Here is a 23318-nt window from a genome sequence, read left to right as displayed (position 1 = left end):
GCAGAAATTTAAAAAAATACCTCAGCGTGACCCGAGGCTCAACTCACCTCTGTATTATGAGTTAATTTTTTGAAAAAAAAAAACAGAAATTAAAAAATACCTCAGCGTGACCCGAAGCTCAACTCACCTCTCGCATTATGAGTTGATTTTTTTTTTGAAAAACAAAAATTTAAAAGAAATACCTCGGCATGACCCGAGGCTCAACTCACCTCTGTATTATGAGTTGATTTTTGAAAAACGGAAATTTAAAAGAAATACCTCGTCATGACCCGAGGCTCAACTCACCTCTGTATTATGAGTTGATTTTTGAAAAACGGAAATTTAAAAGAAATACCTCGGCATGACCCGAGGCTCAACTCACCTCTGTATTATGAGTTGATTTTTTGAAAAAAAGCAGAAATTTAAAAAAATACCTCAGCGTGACCCGAGGCTCAACTCACTTCTGTATTATGAGTTGATTTTTTGAAAAAAAACAGAAATTAAAAAAATACCTCAGCGTGACCCGAGGCTCAACTCACCTCTCGCATTATGAGTTGATTTTTGAAAAACGGAAATTTAAAAGAAATACCTTGGCATGACCCGAGGCTCAACTCACCTCTGTATTATGAGTTGATTTTTGAAAAACGAAAATTTAAAAGAAATACCTCGGCATGACCCGAGGCTCAACTCACCTCTGTATTATGAGTTGATTTTTGAAAAACGAAAATTTAAAAGAAATACCTCGGCATGACCCGAGGCTCAACTCACCTCTGTATTATGAGTTGATTTTTGAAAAACGGAAATTTAAAAGAAATACCTCGGCATGAACCGAGGCTCAACTCACCTCTGTATTATGAGTTAATTTTTGAAAAAAAAACATAAATTGAAAAATATTTCTTGAAAGAAACAGGGTTTCAAAAAAAACATCAGGCGAAACTAAAAGCCTTCTTTTTCATTGATTCTGTGCAGCTTTCTCCCAGTATTCCTTGCTCTACTGGTATACATGTATATGTCATGTATGATGTTATTATGATATGCACGTGTTTGCCCTAAATGCTTTCGTGGCTACATGATCATGCCATGCACCCTGGGCTGTTTATTACGTGCCCCACTTTTGATTTTCGTGAAGGTCCGCATTCATTTCCTCAATTCTTGACTTTTCTCTCCAGTTTTGTAGTCATCCTTAAGTTCTGTGAGTAATCCACATTTCTTCGTATATCACTCTCTTGCGCCCTTGTTGAACTTTGTTCTTGCTTCAAGGTCCTTGTATTTATCAAATTCTCATCCAGGTAATGCTCAACATTCCTTTCGTTTAGAGTATGTCATCTTACCATTTATCATTTAAATGAATCAAACACAAGATGCATGAAAAAAGGGCAAAGTAGGCATGAGAGAAATACCTCATATTCAAATTTTTCAAAAGCAACAAAGAAAAGTGACAAGGAATAGTTCAATAAAGAAAGCATCACAAAGAAAGGAAAGCGAATTCAAAGGCTACAAATGCTTTAAATATCCAACGCATGAACTTCTCCACGTTTCTTTGTCCTAGATCAATTCAAGCACGGCTTCTTGTGTAGAAGGTTTCGAGCTTCTGAGAATGCTTCAAATATTGCAACTTCGTCATTCAACTCACTGCTCAAGTCATCCTGCTCCTTAAGCTCGAGCCCATTTCATTAGGACGCCCTTTTGGGTTTTCATCCTAATCCTATTTGTTTATCAAGACGCCCTTTTCGGGTTTTCATCTTGATTTGATTTTTTCTTCTTTTTTTGTTTTGTTTTTTTTTGTTTTTGTTTTTTTTGTTTTTTTCTGTTTTTAGGCATAATATTTCTTCACAGCATCTGAATTCACTGGATTAGGCAATTCTTTCCCATTCATCTCAGTGAGAATCAGAGCCCCTCCTGAGAATGCCCTTTTTACAATGTATGACCCTTCCCAATTTGGCGACCATTTTTCTCGAAAGTCTTTTTGTATCGGGAGGATCTTCCTTAGCACCAGTTCCCCTTCGCGGAATTCTCTTAGCCGCACTTTTTATCATGGGCCGTGATCATTCTTTTGTACATTTCATGACATTACTTCAGCGTTTCTTCATAAGGTTTACTGATCTATGGCTCGTGATCACAGCATGGGATCTCCACTTCGATGGGCAGAACAGCTTCCATTCCGTAGACTAGAGAAAAAGGAGTTGCCCCCGTAGATGTTCGCACAGAGGTGTGGTATGCGTACAAAGCAAATGGTAGCTTCTCGTGCCAGTCTTTGTATGTCTCAGTCATCTTCCCGATAATCCTCTTAATGTTCTTGTTAGCCGCTTCTACTGCTCCGTTCATCTTCGGACGATAGGGTGAAGAATTATGATGCTTTATCTGAAATTGCTCACATACTTCTTTCATCATCTTGTTGTTCAAATTTAAAGCATTATCTGAAATGATTCTTTCAGGCAGACCATATCGACATATAATCTCCTTTTTTAAGAACCTACAGACTGCAGCCTTTGTCACATTAGCAAACGAAGTGGCTTCTACCCACTTTGTGAAGTAGTCTATAACCACAAAGATGAATCGATGTCCATTGGAAGCTTTCAGGGAAATTGGCCCTATAACATCCATGCCCCACATAGAAAAAGGCCACGGAGAAATCATGACATGGAGGGGCGATGGAGCTGCATGAATTTTATCGCCATAAATTTGACATTTGTGGCACTTTCGTGCGTAACCAATGCAATCCTTTTCCATCGTCAGCCAATAATAACCAAGTCTCATAATTTGCCTAGCCATGGTGAAACCACTGGCATGCGTTCCACAAATCCCTTCATGGACCTCTTCAAGTATCTTTTTAGCTTCAACAGCGTCCACGCACCTCAGGAGCACTTGATCTTTCCCTCTTTTGTATAGAATATCCCCGTCAAGAACAAATCCAACCGCCAATTTCCTGATTGTTCTTTTGTCATTCTCGTTTGCTTGCTCGGGGTACTTTTGATTCTTGATATACTCCAAGATATCATGGAACCATGGCCGTCCATCTGACTCCTTAATACTAAAACAATGTGCGGGGGTCTCATATATACTCATTTGGATGGGCATTATCTCAGTTTCTCTGTTTGCCTTGAACATCAAAGCCAAGGTGGCTAGGGCATCAGCCAATTGGTTCTCTTCTCGTGGAAAGTAGTTAAAAGTCACTTCTCTGAATTTTTTGACCAATTTCGCAATGAGATCGTGGTACTTGACTAATTTCAAATCCCTCACTTCCCAATCTCCACGGATTTGATAAATGACTAATGCTGAGTCCCCGTGTACCTCTAAGATTTTGATTCTCCTCTCGATAGCTGCACGAAGTCCCATGATGCAAGCTTCATATTCAGCTATATTATTTGTACAGAAGAAATTCAATCTGGCAGTGAGTGGGTAATGGTCCCCTTCAGGTGACACTAAGACTGCTCCGATCCCATGCCCCAATGCATTTGATGCACCATCAAAGCTCATCTTCCATGATTTCTCTTTTGATGACTCGCCCTCTTTTTCTGAAATGCTCATCAAATCTTCATCTGGGAAATCAAATCTCAAAGGTTCGTATTCCTCTGTTGTTCGACTTGCCAAGAAGTCAGCTATCGCGCTTCCCTTTATCGACTTTTGGCTCACATATACAATGTCATACTCAGTCAATAGGATCTGCCATCGGGCCATCCTCCCTGAGAGTACAGGTGACTCCATCATGTACTTTATTGGGTCCAGTTTTGAAATTAACCATGTCGTGTGATACAGCATGTATTGCCTGAGCCTTCGAACCGTCCAAATCAAAGCACAACAAAACTTCTCAATTGAAGGGTACTTTGTCTCATATTCTGTGAACTTCTTGCTGAGGTAGTAAATTGTCTTTTCTCTTCTCCCTGACTCATCATGTTGCCCCAGTACGCAACCCATTGAGTTCTCAAACATGGTCAGGTACAATATTAAGGGTTTTCTAGGGGTCGGCGGTACTAGCACAGGAGGATTAGACAAATACCGTTTTATTTTATCGAAGGCCATTTGGCACTCTTCGTTCCATTCTCCCGGGTTATGCTTTCGAAGGAGTCGAAAAATTGGATCACACTGATTCGTAAGTTGGGCAATAAATCGAGCAATGTAATTCAACCTTCCTAAAAATCCTCTGACTTCTTTTTGTGTGCGCGGGGGAGGCAATTCTTGTATAGCTTTTATCTTGTCCGGATCAACCTCGATACCTTTTTCACTAACAATGAAACCTAGCAGCTTTCCCGAGGTAGCTCCAAACGTACACTTGGCTGGGTTAAGCTTCAACTGGAACTTTCTTAGCCTTTTGAACAACTTCTTGAGATTTCCAACATGCTCTTTTTCTTTCCGAGATTTGGCAATCATATCATCAACATAAACTTCTATTTCTTTGTGCATCATATCATGGAACAACATCACCATGGCTCTCTGATATGTTGCCCCAGCATTCTTTAATCCGAATGGCATTACCTTGTAACAAAATGTTCCCCACATTGTTATGAATGTAGTTTTTTCCATGTCCTCGGGAGCCATCTTTATCTGATTATAACTTGAGAAGCCATCCATGAATGAAAACAGAGAATGTTTTGCCGTATTATCCACCAAAGTATCGATGTGTGGTAGAGGAAAGTTATCCTTGGGGCTTGCTTGATTCAGATCACGATAATCTACGCACATTCGCACCTTGCCATCTTTCTTCGGCACTGGGACTATATTAGCTACCCATTCTGGATACTTGGAGACTTGTAGGAAGCCAGCGTCAAATTGTTTCTTGGCTTCTTCTTTTATCTTTAACAGTATTTCGGGTCTCATCCTTCTTAATTTCTGCTGAGCGGGCTTGCACTCTGGTTTCAGTGGGAGCTTATGGACCACAATATCTGTGCTCAACCCTGGCATATCCTGATAAGACCAGGCAAACACATCCTTGTACTCATGGAGCAATGCGATCAAATCACGCCTGGTGTTTTCTAAAATGAAAGTCCTAATCTTCACTTCTCGTTTCTTTTCTTCATTCCCCAAGTTCACTACCTCAACAGATTCTTGATGGGGTAGGATCTGTTTCTCCTTTTATTCCACCATTCTTAGTAAGTCAGGAGACGAGACACAGTCTTCAGCATTTTCGTCGGCTTCGAATTCTCCTAAACAAACAGCCTTCTCAAAATTGATTTCAGGATTCATAATGGGATTATTCATGCCATTGATATCTGAGCACCTGAAAGGTGAATGGAAAAAGCTATAGAAGAGCATTGAGGTATTGGAATCAACACACGATGATATGAGATGATATGAGACATATGCTGGAAAAGGAAATGAATAGAATGAGTAGTCGTGAAGTTAATGGAAATGAAAAGAACATGACAATATAACAAAATGCATCTTCATTAATGATCATTGAAATGATAAAGAGCAACATAAGCCCTTACAAAAGGAACCCTACTGTTTAAAGACACACAAAATGAAGGGTTAACATTGAGCATTACTCTGAAGGGGACTTAAAAACTACAAGGAGGTCCACAGCAGTCCAGTTGTTCAAAACATATCCTGGAGGACAATGGCGTATCATTGAAGCAATCTTATTTTCATCATTCTCATTGTCAATAGCATTTAGGCTGATATTTTGAAGACTCTTTTCAATCAATAATGTGACTTGCGAGTTGTTCTGCCCTGGGTACATCACTCCTGCTGATGTAAATGTTCTTGATAAAGGAGGATACACTAACGGATCCCATCCCAAATCCTGGCCTGAAGCCCTTGCGATTTTTCTCTCTCGATCTTTCTGCAACTGTTTTCTTCTTTGATGTATATCTGGCTTGAACCCCAAACCGTACCGACCCTTGTGGTGCGTTGGTTTCAAGGCTCTAACCATCCTTTGTTGATATTTTGCCAAACCTTTCCTCGCTCGAGCTCTTTTTCCCACAGTCAGCTTAATTCTCATCCTGGTATTCCTTGACAGTTTGGGAATGGGGATCTTATTCCCTTCAGCAACAAATGTAGCATTGATAAATTCCAAGGAGCGGAAAGAACATTCTACGGCATCTTCACTTATTTCGATGTAGGGTGTATCAGTAGAGATAGATGCGACGATGTCTTCCTCACCATCAACAGTAATCAAGCGACTATCTATGATGAACTTTACTTTTTGATGGAGAGATGAAGGAACCGCCCCAGCAGAATGGATCCAAGGTCTTCCTAAGAGGCAACTGTATGAAGGCGTGATATCCATGACCTGGAACTCGATATCATATACACATGGCCCCACTTTTAAAGGAATTTCGATCTTTCCCATGACTTCTCGCCGTGTCCCATCAAATGCCCTTACTATAGAATGACAAGGCCTCAGATAGGACATATCAACCGGCATCCTAAAAAGCGTGGCCAAAGGCATAACATTGAGTGCAGATCCATTGTCGATGAGTACATTTGGTAATATGTAACCTTTGCAATTGGTTGTGATGTGCAATGCTTTTACGGAGCCCCTACCATTTGGCGGTATTTCGTCATCACTAAAAGAGATGAAATTATCTGCATTTAGATTATTTGCCCACCTATCAAGCTTTTTCACAGATATATTGTACGCCACATAAGCTTGATTTAAGACTTTTAATAAGGCATTTCGATGTGGCTCCGAGTTCAACAATAGAGACAGTACCGAGATTCGGGCTGGCTGCTTGTTTAATTGTTCTACGACGCTATATTCACTGTGCTTAATAAACTTTAAGAACTCGTGTGCTTCCTCCTCGTTCACAGCCCTTTTAACTTCCTGCTCAAGTTGCGTTTCAACATCATCCTCAACCTCATACATTGGTGCTTTTCCTTTTTGGCTCGGGCCAGCAACCTTCTTCTTTGGTTCAACCGTATCGGGAGAATAACACCTTCCGCTGCGAGTAAAATGTCCTACTTCACTGACATATTCAATCATAACCTTTGACTTTTCACCTTCAGGCGCAATGATATTGACATCATATTTCCACGGCACTGCTTTGTTGTCCTTGTAAGAGAAAGGAACAGGTACTTCGATTATCAAACTCGGTTTAACTTCTCGACTAACCTCTTCCTTTTTTGCCTCGTAATAAATCACCAAGGGTCTATCGATGCTATAAGGGAAAGCCATCGATTGATTATCAGAGGCACATAATTCTCCTTTTTCGGCCCCCTCCACCCTATCAAAGACTTTGACCTCTTTGTTATCCATCATGTCCTGAAGTAATTTCCTAAATTCCTTACAAGATTGGATGTCATGCCCTTGGACGCCATGAAAATCACAGAAACTCTGGTCTTTTGTACTTTCTTCTTTGAGAATCTTCAAAGGTGTCCTTACTTCATTAACATCACCTTTGGCTTGCCAACTGTCTTCATCTGTCACTGCATTTACACTCCCGCCAGTATAGTTAGGAAGAGGATTTCCTGTCACATTGCTAACACTATCGAATCGTAAAACGTCGGCATCAATAAGATCTTGAACCCTCTTTTTAAAAGCAAGGCAGTTTTCTGTAGAGTGTCCCTGATTCCCAGCGTGATACATGCAGTTAGCGTTAGGATCATACCACTTCGGGTATGGAGGCTTCAGAGGTGCCATGTAATGTGGGGATATTAATTGTTTTTCCAACAGCTTCGGGTATAATTCTCCATATGATACAGGAATTGGAGTAAACTGAGGTCTTTCAGGATTTGGTCTCGCTGGTCTTGGTTCATTTTTGGGTTGGCTTTGTGCAGGCATGGTGTTTGGTGGGAACACGGTGAATGGTCTTTGGTTATTCACAGCATAAACGGGGTAAGACGGAGGTGCTTGATAGTAAGGACCTTGAGGAGGAAAGTAGAAGTTTGAAGGTGGGCGGTAATGAGGTCGTGATTGGGCGGGGTACGAAATGGGAGCACAGTGGCTCTCGGTTCCAACCATATGGGCCTCTGCCTCCTTTTTTTTTACAGGTACTGCCCTCTTCGAACTCTCGGAGCCTTCCATTCTCCCACTCTTGACGGTGTTTTCAATAAGTTCCCCGGATATTACAATATCCGCAAAGTCCTTTGTGGCACTTCCTACCAATTTATCATAAAACGGCGCTTTGAGCGTATTAATGAAGAGGACCGTTATCTCTGTCTTTGTTAACGGAGGCTCCACCTGAGCAGAGATATCCCTCCATCTTTGTGCATATTGCCGAAAAGTCTCCGTCGGCTTCTTTTCCATCATTTGTAAAGTTAAACGATCAGGCACCATATCCGATACATGCTTATATTGCTCACAAAATGCTGATGCTAAATCCTTCCATGATCAGATTCTCTCTCTGTTGAGCTGATTATACCATCGAAGGGCTGAGCCAACCAAACTATCTTGAAAGCAATGCACCAACAATTTATCATCGTTTACATAACCAGTTATCTTTCGGCAAAACATGATTAGATGCGTCTTTAGACATCTTGTTTCGTCGTACTTCTCAAAATCAGGTGCATTAAATTTTGGGGGTAGGACCAGATCAGGTACCAAATTGAGTTCTTTGGCGCTCAAAGTAGAGAAAACTTCGGCACCCTCTACCGTCTTGATCCTCTCTTCTAGGATCCTATACTTATCCTGAGCGTTATTGTCATCCATTCTCAGCCTTGCTACTTCTACAGGATCATCCAGGTCTGGAACAATTGGATCTGAAGGATTAGCCCCAGGGTTCGATACAAACATTCCTTGTCCTAACTGAGCGGATAGAGCAGGATGTTGTCCCAGGCCTGTCGGTTCTCTTTGGGGGTATCCTCTTGACATTGCGTGGACATAAGGTGGAGTAAATCCCGGGGGATAAAGTGGATCTTGATTAGCTCTTGACTGAGGCGGCTCTACGATATCAGGACTCTGCATAGGTCCCTTTCCTTTGACCAAGGTCGTCATCATTTCCATCATTTTATTCATTTGATCCCTTTGCTCGAGCGATTCCTCTCGAGATCTCACCATCAAATCTCTTGCCTCATGCTGCGACTTGGCCAGTTGCTCCTGCAACTCTCTTTGGGTTCTTTCCATCCTTTCCATCCTTTCATTGAGTTCGGCATCCATAGCTCTAGCTCTCAAGCGCGTCCTATAAGAGTGACGTGATTCCAGACTCGTGATGTGGTAACTGTGGATTAGATGGTTTTAACCTTAGCGAATGATTAGGGAGATATGAGCATGCAATGAATAAATGAATGAGTATCTAATGAATGTTAATCATGCGTAAATATGCAAAAATAGGTGTTGATTTCAAGACAGCCCCATATTTTGGCGTTTCATTAATCAAAAGAGTCCATTACAAAATATTTTGCCAATGAAAATGCCCCTAGTGTCTAAGTCTCATTGTTTCCCGATCCTAGTCAAGTCTTCGAGGTTATTCTGTCAAGAATTCGAAGTTGCATGCTCAGGAAGATCAGAGATATATCTTTCTTTTAAACTATCCCCTTTTAGTTTTCTCGGCCCTCAAAGACCAGTCTCTGACTACGACATTTTTCTTGATTACCTGTGTAATTTGACTCCTCCATCAGAAACCCGTTTTTGGCAACCAATCTCTAATCAACACCTTCCTAATGAGATGTCTACAATGCATGATGAAAAATAAAATGAAGAACAAATAATCTTGGTTAGAGATCACAACATATATAAACAGAAGAAAAAACAAAAATAAAGACTATGGAAAATTTAACAAATTAAGCTATTCAATCATGCAATTTGGTGGAACGGACCCGCATTTTTTTTTGCCCCAACATGCTTTACAAGAACCTACTCCACATACCATCAGACAATCTACCTGACCCAATTTATTAAACAGACTTAATTCATTTGCAAATAAGTGTAAATGTAAAAGGAATAAAAGGTAAGAGGCGCTTCTCCCGTGTACTTATTTTGGTAACTATCAAACGGACAGAGGTTCGGCATGACTCTAATTGGGTGGCTCGTACGGTTCACTATATGTGGCTTTGGTTCTAGAAAGGTACTCGAATTGTCCATACTGTCACTTACTAAGGTTAGTACGAAGTCTCGGTTATCGCCCGTCATGGGCTTGCGAGCTTAATTCGAGGGATTACATTTACTTATGCATATGCGGAGGGACGAGTTAACTCACGAAAACATAAGTCATATGTAACCCGGAAGTATTTCACTAGCCTGTGCGAAGGGACGAGTTAACTCACGAAGGCATAGCGTTTACTTCCACTTAAACGGATGGAGCCCGGGTAGAGAGTTCATGTTATGCAAGAATGCAAGTGCACGGTGTGTGGGGAGAAACTCACAAACCTTTTTATTTTTATTTTTACTAAAAAAACAAACTAAAACCATAAAACTTAAAGCTGAAAAAAAAACACGAAAATAAAACATGTTAGAAAAATATTAATTTCAAAACCGGATGCAGATGCATGATTTTTCAAAACAAAATTCAAGGATCACGATTAAAAATTAAATTGAACAAGAAATTTTAAAAATTTTGACAACACGCGTTTAACATCAGACTCGACTCTCAAAAAAAATGTCCCCAGTGGAGTCGCCAGCTGTTGCAACCTAAAAATTTGGGCACGGGCGCTAATTGAAGTGATTATTGAAAATTTAAAAATAGTGTCTCGATTTTATTCGAAAAGGAGTCGCCACCGATCTTTTTTTCTAGGTGTGATCGGACACCTAATAAAATCTTTTTTCTAGAAGAATTTTTTTTTAACTTTTCTAAAGAAAGAGGCAATTTAAGGTCCACGTCAAAATCCAGAGAAAATTAGGGTCCGGGAGTCGGTTACGCGCGAGGAAGGTATTAGCACCCTCGCGACGCCCAAAATTGGTATCTCGTTAAACGCATGTTGTCTTAATTTTCAAAAATACGAGTTCCATTTAATATTTAGTCGTGATCCGATTGAAATATGAGAACCTCTTTTTTTAAAAAAAAACACGAGAATTTTGAAGCGCAGTATTTCTTTTTTTTAAACGAAAGTTTTTTTTAACACGAGAATTTTTGAAAACACGAGAATTTGTAAACACGAAAATTTTAGAAACATGAAAATTTTTAAAACATGACATTTTTTTGAAACACGGGAATTTTTAAAACAGGGAAATTTCAGAAACACGAAAATTTTTAAAACACGACATTTTTTTTGAAACACGGGAATTTTTGAAAACACGAATTTTTTTTATTCACGAGAATTTTTGAAACACGATTTTTCTTTAACAAATACCGTATTTAACACGAATCGATGATATTCATCCCGATATGGCGATGAAACCATCGAACTAATGTTAACTCAATTCAATTTAATATTTAATTGGGATTCTAATAAAACACGAGAATTTTTATTAAAATACGAGGATTTTTGAATATTTTTATTTTTAAAAGGGCGTCCCGAATTTAACACGAGCTATCGATATCCACCCAACATAGCGATGAATTCGATGACTCGATGCTAAATCGGTTCGTTGCCTTATGCATTAAAATATTATTATTATTTTTTTTAAAAAAATATGCAATTAAAATGACATAATAATATTTATGAAAACTATTTTTAAACATACTAATTTAAATTAAATAAAACAACATTTAAATACATTAAATAAAACAAAATAGATTAAAAAGAAAAAAATTACCTAAAAAGGCCCTTTTCTTTTTTTTCGATTTGGGCCTCAGTTGGCCCGCTTCACTGCTGCAATCGGCCCGCTGGAGCTGCTGGGGTATTGGGCCTGTACTGGGTCAAGTCCATTGGTGGTGGACTGCTGGTGGCTTACCAAAAATGGGCTGCTGTTTTTATTTTTTTAATTACTTTTTAATTACTGTTTTTCTTTCTTTTTTTCTCTCTTTTCCTTTCTCTTTTTTTCTTTCTTTTTTCTTCTTCTCTTCTTCTCTTCTTCTTGTCTCAAAGCCTTGGCCCTTCTTTTTCACCGCCGTCGGTGTCTCCTGGGTGCGGTGGTTGGACGGTCGCCGGCGTTCTCCTTTCCCTCCTCTCTTTTTCTTCTTTCTTCACTTCTTTCTTCTTTACTCTTTTTTTTTTTTGCTTGCTTGCTGCTATTTTCCTTTCTTTTGTTTATGCCTTGCACATTTCTTAGCATGACTTCGGCGGAGGGCAACGATGGACGTGGCGCGGCGGTCGTGGTGGCGTGGGTCCGGTTACGGTGAGCGTGGGATCGGTCGATTTGAGAGCTTTCGTTGCTGTTCTTTTTTTTAATTTTTTGCTGCTTTTTTTGGTTGTTGAATCCCCCCCATTTCTCTTCAATCCTTTCCTTTTAAAAGCTCCAAATTTTGTCCTCTTTCTCATTGTTTGCAGGTGGCAGATGAGCCATGATGGCCTAGGGGGGGCTGCTGGAGTAGCTCGGCTGGGAGGGGTACGCTCGGCTGCTGCAGCGGCGATCAGACAAGTCCAGAAGGACTAAATTTCATAGGATGCAAAGCTTCTGGGGAAAAAGTGTAATTTTAGCAAAAATATGGGCCAAAATGTAATTTCGTAAGATTTTAGGGGTCAAAGTGAAATTTTGAGAAAGTCTAAGGGTTGAAATGTAATTTTAGAAAGTTTTGGGGTCAAAATGTAAATTTTAGAAAAGTTTGGGGTCAAAATGTAAATTTTGAAAAGTACAGTGGTTAAAATGCAAAAAAAAATTAAAAATTCTTTTTTTTTTAACACGAAATTAATCCCGGACAAAATTCAGTGATTACACAATGATCTTAGAAGAATCAACTATGTTTCATCACATGTTGCAACTCCACCTAGACCAACTAAGAAGAGCAAGCAAATACAAGCATAGGTGAGGAATGTTCAATCACGAATCTGTTTTGAAGATCAAAAATAGATTGATGCTTGAGTGAAACTTAATGTTGCTACCCATGTTGATCATAATAAATACATTTCACGAGTTACAACTCCAGTTTGCAAGCTTGTTGATGGAGTCCCTTGTCTCGTCCCCTTTAACAAACCTAATGCAATTTGAAATGTGGTGAATTGAGTAAGGGGAAGCATAAGAATGAAGATGAACAATAAAAGTAGAGTTTTGTCAAAAATGTCAAAGAAGAAAATTGTTAGAACATCATGTCAAAGCAGATCGTCAAACCAGCAACTAGCTTGACAATGCTATATGACAAAAACTATGCTCATTTTGTGTTAAATGTTAATTATTTTTTTTATTTATAATCTTTTATTATTGATGATATATTGCCATATTAGGCCAAACAAATTTAGAATTATCATGTATAAAGGAAACTAAATAATTATTTGGAGAGTCCTTAGGTTATGGGAGTTTATGATCACTTGTTTCATTATTAGAGTTTTAATATTAGAGAACTCTTGATAAGAGATTATTTAAAGGGATATGATAGATAAGACATTTATTTAAAAGATAATGTTTGTTATTTATTGGAGGATAATTTTAAAGAAGTCGAGATGCACTGAAAATATTTCAAGGGTGCCTATAAAAGGGTTGGAACCCTCATTCATGTTTTGTATATTTTGAGAGCTTTATTTTATCGACAAGGAACATTTATTTAAGTAAATTGTTCTATAATTTCACTTTTGAGTGAAAAAAGGTAGTTTGAGTGTAGAGAGAGTGCATACAAACTGCACAATTTTGAGGCTACAATTGAGTAAATTGGGTTAGTTATCAAAAGTTGTATTAGGAAATTTGTATAGTAGACTCATTATCCGGGTAATGTCTCATAAACGAAGTTCTTAAACCCAAGTGCATAACCAATTTCGTAGCTCCTCTATTGTTCTTTCTTCACTAATGCCTTGCTATTCTTAATTGTTTCATTATACAACTATTACAATACCCTTCTTCTTTTTTTAATAATCTCATTATAGGTTCTAATTATAGTTACTCTTTTTAACACAATACCTAAAATTATCCATAGTCTTTCCTCAACCCATGAATATGAGGACAATGCGCTTCAGCACATTCGAACCCACGTCCCCCTGTATTGACAATAATACTCATACCAATCGAATTAAGACTCGATCAGCAAATATACCACACTTATTTTAACAACACAACAATTTACCATAAACGGATGTATGCATTTTCGATACTTACAAATTTGTCTTAGATCCTTGGGTTAATAAGATTCATCTTGACTATTACATCACAGGTTCAATTGACTAAAATAATGCATGTATAAATATACACACTCGAATATTATAAATTATATGCTAAAGAAATATACATGCTTAAATTGCATATGATAAAACCCAGACCCAACTTTTAAGTTGGTACATCCCTGTGACACAGTTCTTTCTTAAGTTTTTTTCCCCTTATTTTTGCACCTAATGGGACTAATACAAGCAAAGATATGAACCAGTTCTAAGGGTCTATAACTGCATTTTTTTCTTAGCAAAATAATGATAATTTTGCTGAAAATCCAATACCACCCACACCAGATGAAACACACCAAACTCCGGCCAAACCGTCCCCAACGAAGACAAATGGCAGCAACTACTCTGCCATACAAGGAAATTGCTTAGCCGGTACTCGCCCCCAGTGCGGATCAGAATGTCAGGTTCTGGCGCAATGGCCATGTACATATGCTTTTCAATGTCTACCACCTTTATGAGCCGCTCGTAGTCGTTCCCCCTGTCATATCCTATGATTCCGATACCATCATCCCATTTTTCTTTGCACGATTCTTCGACCGCATGCAAGATCTCTTCGGAACAAGTGTAGCAAATGCATATAGTCAACACAAAGTTATTGTAACCCGCGGTGGATTCCATGAGTCTCTTGGCCGCAACCTGAATATCCGCACTCAATAGTTGTAGGTTCCCCGCGAAATGGACCCTCACCGTTCGAAGTTTTGATATCCACGTTAATAGCATGACGCTCTCCATCGTCAAGTCCATGATCTTTTGAACTTCTTCCGGGTGCCTTCTGAAATTGTCGATGCTGAAAGCATACGCCGTAACATATTTAACACCAAGCTCCATGCAGTAAATGATCAAATGCAAGAGTGCCAATGCCCCTGCATCGTACCCCGTCATGTCGTCTATCTTCTTCTTCTTAGCGTATCTTCGGTTCCCGTCCATGATCACAGCAATGTGAGACGGGATCGGACCAACTCGAAGGACTCGAAACAAACATTTCCTTAAGAAACTCCTCCATCCAGAAAAGATGTGTATTATAAAATCTTCTCTGAACATATCAAATTTGTTTTGAAAATGAAAGTTAAGATGTTCAAGAGTTGCAAAGTGAGATATTTAACATTACAGGCAACCAATCCAATGTCGTTTTCTTTTGCAGCATTTATGGAACATGTTGAAAGCAAGACAACTTATCACAAACAATGAACTCACATGCACTTTTGTCTGTTCCTGGAATTGCTGTAACTACGTAGCCCAAAATTATATACTATGTTGGAGATATCATATGAATAAAAAATGAAAAGTCTGAACAATGTAGGACCGTGTTTATAACCGGAGGGAATAGAGCTCAGAGTTGATTGGTTAAGTGAGAAAGATCTTTTTGAGTTGTATAAGCAAAATTTCATCGAAATTTGGCCTCATTAGAATGCAATAAATTCACCTAAGCTTGGTTCAAAAAAAAAATCACCTAAGCCCATCAAGTAAAATGGTCTAAAAGAATGCAATAAATTCACTTATAAAAGAACCCCAAATGCATAATCATATGCAAGGGCCCAATTTGGCCAACCCCAAATCTGATGTCTTTGGTGTATTACACTGCGATGGACAATTTCCCTTTATCCACTTGTTGGAGCCATATAAGTTAACAGCCATGACTATCACTGAAGTCAACTGCTGTGAATAGCATAGAGCCATTTTCTTGTAGGGAGATTTCGACTATGTGCATAGCGGTGTTTATGTGGGAAACACACCCACTTTACCCTTTCATTTTATTTCTCAACAGAGACGAGTATCACAAACGGTAAATATATATATACACCTTTTTCAAGTGCCTTTCTTTGTTTACTCTTTGTTGATTTTCAATTTTTGGAATTTTGGGTTTTTGTTTTTAAGGCCAACTGAGCCATTGATATGGTGGGAAGGTGAGGAGATTCTTGGTGGAAGAGATGCGCAAGCTGGTGGGACATGGTTGGCTTCTTCTAGGGATGGTAGATTGGCTTTTATCACCAATTTTAGGGAACTCCAATCCATTCCTCAAGCTAAAAGTAGAGGAAATCTCCCTGTTGATTTCTTGCAGGTAAAAAGTTATGTTTTCTTTTTTTAATTTTTTATTCAATCTCTGAAACTTTTCTTTTCATATTTCCATGATTGATTTTGAAGAACCCCTTTTTTTTCCAGTATGTATTTGATCAATTATGAAGCATTTCCTGAATTGATTTTTGCTTGTTCTGTTTGCTTGTGGATGGTTCATGAAAGAGTGATCTTCATATTACTAGTTGTTAAAATCTCAGTAGGATGTCATAATTGGAGTTGATGAAGAAAACAGTTCTTGTGGAATAATCTGTCCTCGGACTGCACTAGGCAATTCTTTGGGGATTAATCCTTGGCACTGCTCTGCATTAGACTACATATTGTGCCCCTTTTTCCCCGTCTATGTCTAATTTTTTGTATGACCAAGGTATCATTCAAGTTCATTTTACAGTAATTCTTTCGGGATTCATGGCTGTTTCTCCCAACAATGTTGTGAACTTGAGTTCTTTAATGTAATGTGCCTTAACACTTGTTAGTTTTGTCCCTCTATTGTCTACTTATGAGCATCAGATAGACACGAATCAATGTTAGGCACACCAAGACAGACAGTAAATATGGGGATATGACTTCCAAGGACTCTTCAAATCCATGGAAAACTTAGAGAATTTGATTATTTTCGTATCATACACATGCCCATATCTGGCACGCACTCTTAATTTCTTTTCTTGGGGAAGTGGTGGGAGGTGGAAGAACCTGGATGCCTTAATGGCCTTGTGTTGAGTCTCATTGTTGCACATGAGGGTTAAGAACTATTTTAACATTAACGTTGAGCTACTTTTGTTCAAGTGGGTGCATGATACCAACCTTTAAATCTACAATATCTGGAAAACTTTTGATCTATGTTGTTCGAACTTTTCGTTTTTTCTGGTACTACACATGTCTGACACGTATCTGGCACATATTTGGACACTGAGTATAGGGATCATTTCCAAATGCAAAGATATCTTGAAAAAAAATTAGCATACTCGTGTTGCTACTCACATATCTGCCACATATCTAGACATGAGTATGGGGAACACTTCTCCGAGGACTCTCTGAATACATGAAAATCTAGCACTTGTCTATGGCACTGGAAACCAATTCAGAGTAACATAGCTTCTTATAATCATTCTGCTTGTGTCATTACTTGTTCAATCTTGATATTTGAATGAGTACACTTTAAAGTACTTAGAAATGTACAAGTTTCTTTTGGTAGGGATGAATTTTATTAAGAAACCCTCAGTTCATTGTTGGGATTCCATGATTTCAGAGCAAGAAGAAGCCTATTGAATTTGCTGAAGAAGTGGTGAAGGAGGCAGATCAGTACAATGGGTTCAACCTTATATTAGTCGATGTTCGTTCAAAATCCATGGTTTATCTAACAAACCGACCGGAAAAAACTGGCAACTTTGTCACACAGGTTTCACCTGGGATTCATGTTCTATCAAATGCAAACCTAGATTCACCTTGGCTCAAGGTAAGGTGGTTTTTCATGTTTGTGATTTTTCATGCATATTCACTTGATGATTTAGGAATTGTCCTATACCGTTCCGGCACTGCATGCATTGAAAAACTTTTAAAGTTTTGAATATACCTATAGGGTTAAATCATTATTTGGGGTTTGAACTTGGCAAATTTTCTCACATTGGGGTTTGAATTTTTTTTTTGTTCAAATTAGGCCCTAAACTTGACAATTGTTCCCACATTAAGACCTGGATTAGACAATTATTCTTACATGGGACCTAAATTAGGCAACTGTTCCCACTTTAGGGCTTGAACTCTTTTTTTGTCCAAACTAGTCCTTGAACTTGACATTTGCTATTACATGGTACCTGAACTTTAGGATTTTTTAAAAACTAATTTTGACAAAGAAAAACTCAAGCCTCCATGTGGGAAAAATTGCCAGATTGCCAAGTTTAGGCTTAACTTGGATAAAAAGAAGTTCAGGCCTCAATCTGGGAACAATTGCGAGTTTAGAGCGTAATTTAGACCAAAAAAAATTCAGGTCCCAAAAAATTGCCAATTTTAGGTTCCGAATAGAGATTTAACCCCATACCTATATCTAACATTTACAGAATCCAAGTCCAAAACATTAGCTCTTAAGTTTATATTACAGCTGCATGGTTGCATCTTATGTAGGCTCAAAGATTGGATCACAATTTCAAGGAGGTATTGGCTAGATATGGCAAAGATGAACTTCCACTTAAAGAGATGGTTGGCCAACTAATGATGGACACCACTAAAGATGATTTAAGCTTGTTACCCCACATATACTCACCTGAGACTGAGTATGATTTGAGTGCCATTTACATAGATACCACTGGTCCCCAGGTAAAAATTTATTGCTTAGGTTTAAAATTATGGTTGAATATTGGTGAACAGTGATGAGGGCTGTTTTTCTTTTCTGTGGGGGATTGTGCAGGGACGTTATGGAACCAGAAACCAGTCGGCATTGACAGTGAAATCAAATGGGGAGGTGTGCTTTTATGAAAGATACTTGGACAAGGATCGGTGGAAAGAGAATACGGTAACTTACCAAATAGAGATGACCACAAAGTAAACATCATTTGCATGATTGATATATATCATTTGGCACCATCAACAATGGTTGAGGTTTATTTTCAAGGCATTTGAACCTACGTTTGATTAACAAGCTAATGATAGTCAATAACAAGTTTTTTCCTTTAAATTTTCATTTTCGATTGCTATTCTACATATAACAATTTGAATATAATTAATATTTAATTATATTTAAATAAAGTTAATAGTATTTATGTTTAAGTCCTTCAACGTTTTTTATTTTACATTAGTAATAATATATTGTCTTATTATAAATTAATGATATATTAATTCATATTTTATGGGCCCCTAAAATGAAAAAAAATTCAAAAAAATAAATTTGAAATTAGATTTAATCATGGTGAGTAAAGTTTACAATTGGATGCACATAAGACGACATATGGTAATATATTGATCTAGTGGGAGAGAATATCATAAGTCTGCCCGTGAGTAAGCCACCTAAGGGTGCGAAGCCTAGGTTCGAATAGAGGCCACCAATGGCAATAGGCCTGAAACAGTGCACATGTGAGAAGGAGTCTAGGGGTTCTCGGAAAGTCCTGAAAAAGTTTGAAAATTTGAGGTAAATTCAACTAAAATCTATCTCTTTTAAGTTTCAACTGGATTCATTCAACTTCTATAATTTTCAAATTTGATCCTAATCTTTGAAATTTCAAAATATGGGAAGACTAAAATTAAGCATAAATTGATGGTACATATCAGCCATATTAATTACTTAAAACATCTCATAAATCGAGTATTGGATTATTTAGTGAGGAACACTCGCATAGTAACACCAAACATGCAAAACAACTGACATACGTACGTAACACCAAAACCAAAACCAAAATCTCTGCTCAAGAAGCACAAGTGGCACACGTACAACCCGTCCCGCATTTACAGTACAGCTTCCCTGTACCTGCAGCCACATCGTCCTTGCTGCATGTACATGGATTGCAACCGCAGTGGTCGCCGCACGAGCACCGCTTGTGGTCCGCCCCACTTGTGGTCTCCGTCGTTGTGCACCTGTAGGTCATGACAGTTGACAACAAAAGCAAAGAGGTGGGCATGTTGTTAGGTCCCGACGGTTTAAGCAGTAAAACAAGAGACAGAGAGTCGCAACAGTCAAATGGTCGGTCTGTCCTGTCAGAGAAAAATAAATATCCAAGGAGAAAGATACTTCTGCTCACATCACATGTGGCGCACGGATGGAATGTCAGAGCAGCATGTGTTCGTGGTTCTTGAATGTTGAATGTGTGAGTTCCAAAATTCAAATACCTTGTTTGACATTTTTTACTTACATTTGAAGGCAAATATGTAAGCTATCAAAACCTAACACTAATTTTACGAAATACCAAGTTCTGAGAGTTAAATTTTTATTCTATTTATATCTTCCTAATCTTTTCAGACATTTTCTCATTATCAATCCAACATGTATGGTGAAAATGAAGGAAAGAAGGGGGGAGTGTAAATGAACCTGCAAGACCCGCCACCGGGACAAGGGGAAGGACAACCACACCTGTCGTTACACACGACAACCTCTCTAACACTCACCCTCGCATCCGCCATTTTTTCAGTCCTTTTTTTGTGTTGGAGCTATTTTCTCCCTTTTTTACTTTTTATTATTTTTTGTGGATTGTGAAGAAAATGAAGTCTCCCTGTATTTGGTTTAAATGGGTGTTGTGAAAAACATGCATGTAAACCAAGTGTCGGAAAGCATAAAACTGAAGAACAACACATGGCGATACGTGTCAAACATGGCTCATCATCAAAGCTGGTGTGCTGGTGGCGCTACAATACTTGGAAATTTTGATTGCGAGTAACTGCACCTCAACTTTCATGATATGCGTCAATAAGTGTTTCCAGTGTTTCCATCGTTAGTATGGATTAAATTTTAATTCCATTGGTATTGAGATTGTTGTGAATATAGAATAATATAATTTCGAGTGTGTTGAAGTGTATTATTTTTTTATTTGAAAGTTGAGGATGAATTATAGTATCAAAAGAAAACTTTAAGGCTAATTAGACTAAGTATCTACTGGGGACTGGTTCTTGTTTAGATTTGTGTTTTTTCCAAGAATTTAGATTTGTATTATTTTTAGTGTAACAAGTATAATATAATTAAAATATAAATATGAGTAATTATAAATAAATAGTTTAAATAATTATAATGTAAAATGAAATTATTACATTATAAATACATTAAAAATTAATACAATTTATTGAGTGACTAGAACTTGTGTGTTGGCTTAATGGTTAAAGTGTTTACCGTCTAAAGTATGGTTTGAATTCCAATCACGTTAGTCGCATTGTTATTAAAACTTTACCTTACCAAAAGAAAAATCGGAGTGACTATTTAATTATCGAATTTAGTAATTTTTTTATTTGCTTCTTAATTTTTTTTTTCTTATTCGTTCGCATTAATCAAAAAAAGTTTTCAAGAAATCGGTGAAAATGGTTTAGCCTTAAAATTTTTGTCCAGCTAAATAAATTCATAATTCTAAACATGGCACTTTTAATTTGTATAATAATTTATTTGGTCTTTCAATTTAAAAAAAAAATCATTTTTAGCTCTTTATTTAACTTTTCACCTTTCTTAGCTCTTAAACTTGTGTCTTTTTGTCAAATCATCTTAAAATTAGTGTAAAAGTTAACGTTTTTAACTTTGTTAACGTGGAATACACGTGGATGATACATAAGCATTTAAATTTTTTTAACTTTTAAAATTATTAAAATTATTAAACATATATATATGTTTTTTAAATATTTTTAAATTTAAAAATTAGTTAAGTGTTGGTGTGTCATCTATGCGGCAATCTACGTGTATTCCACGTTACCAATTTGTTAACCTTTTTCATATATTTTGTGGGTTATCTAAAAAAAAATGTAACTTTAAGGGTTAAAAAAGATGAAAAATTAAATAAAGAGATAAAATAATTTTTTTATAAAATTAAGGATAAATAAATTATTATGCTTTTCTAATTCTCAGCAACTTGTAAAGAGGGATAGCTGTAGAGGTGCTCATAGGCCGGGCGGCCCGGCCCGGCCCGACGGCCCGTCCGAAATATGGGAGGGTTTGGGTAAAAATATAGGCCCGAAATATGGGCTTGGGCAAAAAAACGAGGCCCGTTTAGAAAATGGGCCGGGCCTCGGGCACCACATTTTCGGCCCGGGCCCGGCCCGGCCCGATATAATAAATATATTTATTTTTTTTAATTTTAAAATATTTTTACATACTTTTTTAATTTTTTTAATTTTAAATTTTTTTTAAATACTTTTTTAAAATTTTTTTAATTTTAAAATATTTTAAAATATTTTTAAAATACTTTTTTTAATTTTTTAAAATTTTTAAAATAAAAATGGGCCGGGCCAGTCCCGAGCTTATATTTTTTCTCGGGCCGGGCCTGGGCAAAATCTTAGGCCCATATTTCAGGCCGGGCCGAAATTTTTTATGGGCCCGAACCCGACCCGGCCCGACCCATGAGCACCTCTAGATAGCTGTAGTGATTATATTTTTCCCATAACAAGTCTAATTTAAGTGTGGATTTCAAACACATATATATTAACATTATTTTTTTAGTTTATTATTTATAATTTATTAATATCAAAAACTAAATCGTTTAAATGGTTTTGAGAGTATATAAATAATAAGATATATTTTCTGATTTTTTTTACATATTTAAATTTATTATATTTATTATTAATTATTATATTTAACTTTATTATTAATTAAAATATTTAAATTTAAAAAAATATTTTTACTGATTTATTTATTAGTTTGTGTAAATTTTAATTAAAGTTAAGCGTTAGCCTGGATTGTTGCACCACAATTTTAGTTGTTAAACATCATGCGTTCTCGGATATTTAAATCCGCAATCCAAACTGTCATCCTTATGTATAACTCGAAGGACAAAAATGTTATAGTAGAACCACATAATATACTAACAAATGAAATTACAATTCGTACATATTTTATGATCTTCACATATAATGGGTTTAAATCAAAATAAAATTTAGATAAAAACTCAATGATCTCCCTCAAATATTAAAAAATTTAGATAATCTTTTTGATGAACAAATTAATAGTTGGATAACCAAAATAGAACGAATTGTATAGTTGATTAAACATTTTTGTATTTTACCCCCTTTTTTTATTTGTATGACACTCCGTTGTTCGGTAACTACATTGGACACCGACTAAAATAGAAGTTGAACTGACCCATATCTCTAGATGAGAGTAAGCTCTCTTAGTTTTGTATTTTTCATCTGCAAAACTAAAGCTCAAAACCTTATTTTAGGGCATTAAGCTTTTTAGCATTCATGGGTGAGATATTCATCATTGTTTGATAAGTAAAACCGAAAACTCAACTAGATATTTTATAATATAATGCATAATAAATATATACGTCAAATGGTACCAAGAATAAATAAATATAAACCAAATGTTATTTTTTTGGTGAATTACAATAATAGGGCCAAGCCCAAACAACCAACAACGCAACTAGTGCTACTTGAACCCGGGCCACACTTAGGGCAGTGAACACCCTTGACTATCAGGCCATCACATGGGGTTTTAAATGAAATGTTTAATCTCATTAAAAATACATGTCAATCCAATATTTAAAGATGTTTTTTAAATCACATCAATATTTTAATTAGAATAGTTAATAATGTTG

The 23318-nt window shown here is 37.1% G+C and overlaps 4 protein-coding genes across 4 annotated transcripts; 1 reads left to right on the top strand and 3 right to left on the bottom strand.

Annotated features, from left to right (window-relative positions):
* Positions 1–5458: 5458 nt before the first annotated feature.
* Positions 5459–8164, bottom strand: LOC107944475 (uncharacterized). The gene has a single exon (XM_016823633.2). It carries the CDS (start codon positions 8162–8164, stop codon positions 5459–5461), a length of 2706 nt encoding a protein of 901 aa, XP_016679122.2.
* Positions 8165–14036: 5872 nt separating this feature from the next.
* On the bottom strand, positions 14037–15108 carry LOC107898353 (dehydrodolichyl diphosphate synthase CPT3). The gene has a single exon (XM_016823861.2). The coding sequence runs from the start codon at positions 15073–15075 to the stop codon at positions 14251–14253; it is 825 nt and encodes a 274-aa protein (XP_016679350.1). The 5' UTR covers positions 15076–15108; the 3' UTR covers positions 14037–14250.
* Positions 15109–15566: 458 nt separating this feature from the next.
* Positions 15567–18867, top strand: LOC107898908 (transport and Golgi organization protein 2 homolog). Its single transcript, XM_041090901.1, has 5 exons — positions 15567–15817; positions 15910–16093; positions 17357–17563; positions 18226–18417; positions 18509–18867. Exons 1-5 carry the CDS (start codon positions 15735–15737, stop codon positions 18644–18646), a joined length of 804 nt encoding a protein of 267 aa, XP_040946835.1. The 5' UTR covers positions 15567–15734; the 3' UTR covers positions 18647–18867.
* A 507-nt stretch (positions 18868–19374) lies between these two features.
* Positions 19375–20296, bottom strand: LOC107898909 (metallothionein-like protein 4B). The gene is made up of 2 exons (XM_016824481.2): positions 20120–20296; positions 19375–19668 (listed from the first exon to the last, which is right to left on the bottom strand). The coding sequence occupies exons 1-2, from the start codon at positions 20209–20211 to the stop codon at positions 19500–19502; spliced, it is 261 nt and encodes an 86-aa protein (XP_016679970.1). The 5' UTR covers positions 20212–20296; the 3' UTR covers positions 19375–19499.
* Between the last annotated feature and the right edge of the window lie 3022 nt (positions 20297–23318).

The sequence above is a fragment of the Gossypium hirsutum genome, chromosome D04, assembly GCF_007990345.1.
Source record: "Gossypium hirsutum isolate 1008001.06 chromosome D04, Gossypium_hirsutum_v2.1, whole genome shotgun sequence".
Classification (NCBI taxonomy): Eukaryota; Viridiplantae; Streptophyta; class Magnoliopsida; order Malvales; family Malvaceae; genus Gossypium; species Gossypium hirsutum.
Note: the sequence above shows the minus strand (reverse complement) of the source record. Positions and strands in the feature narration are given on the sequence as shown.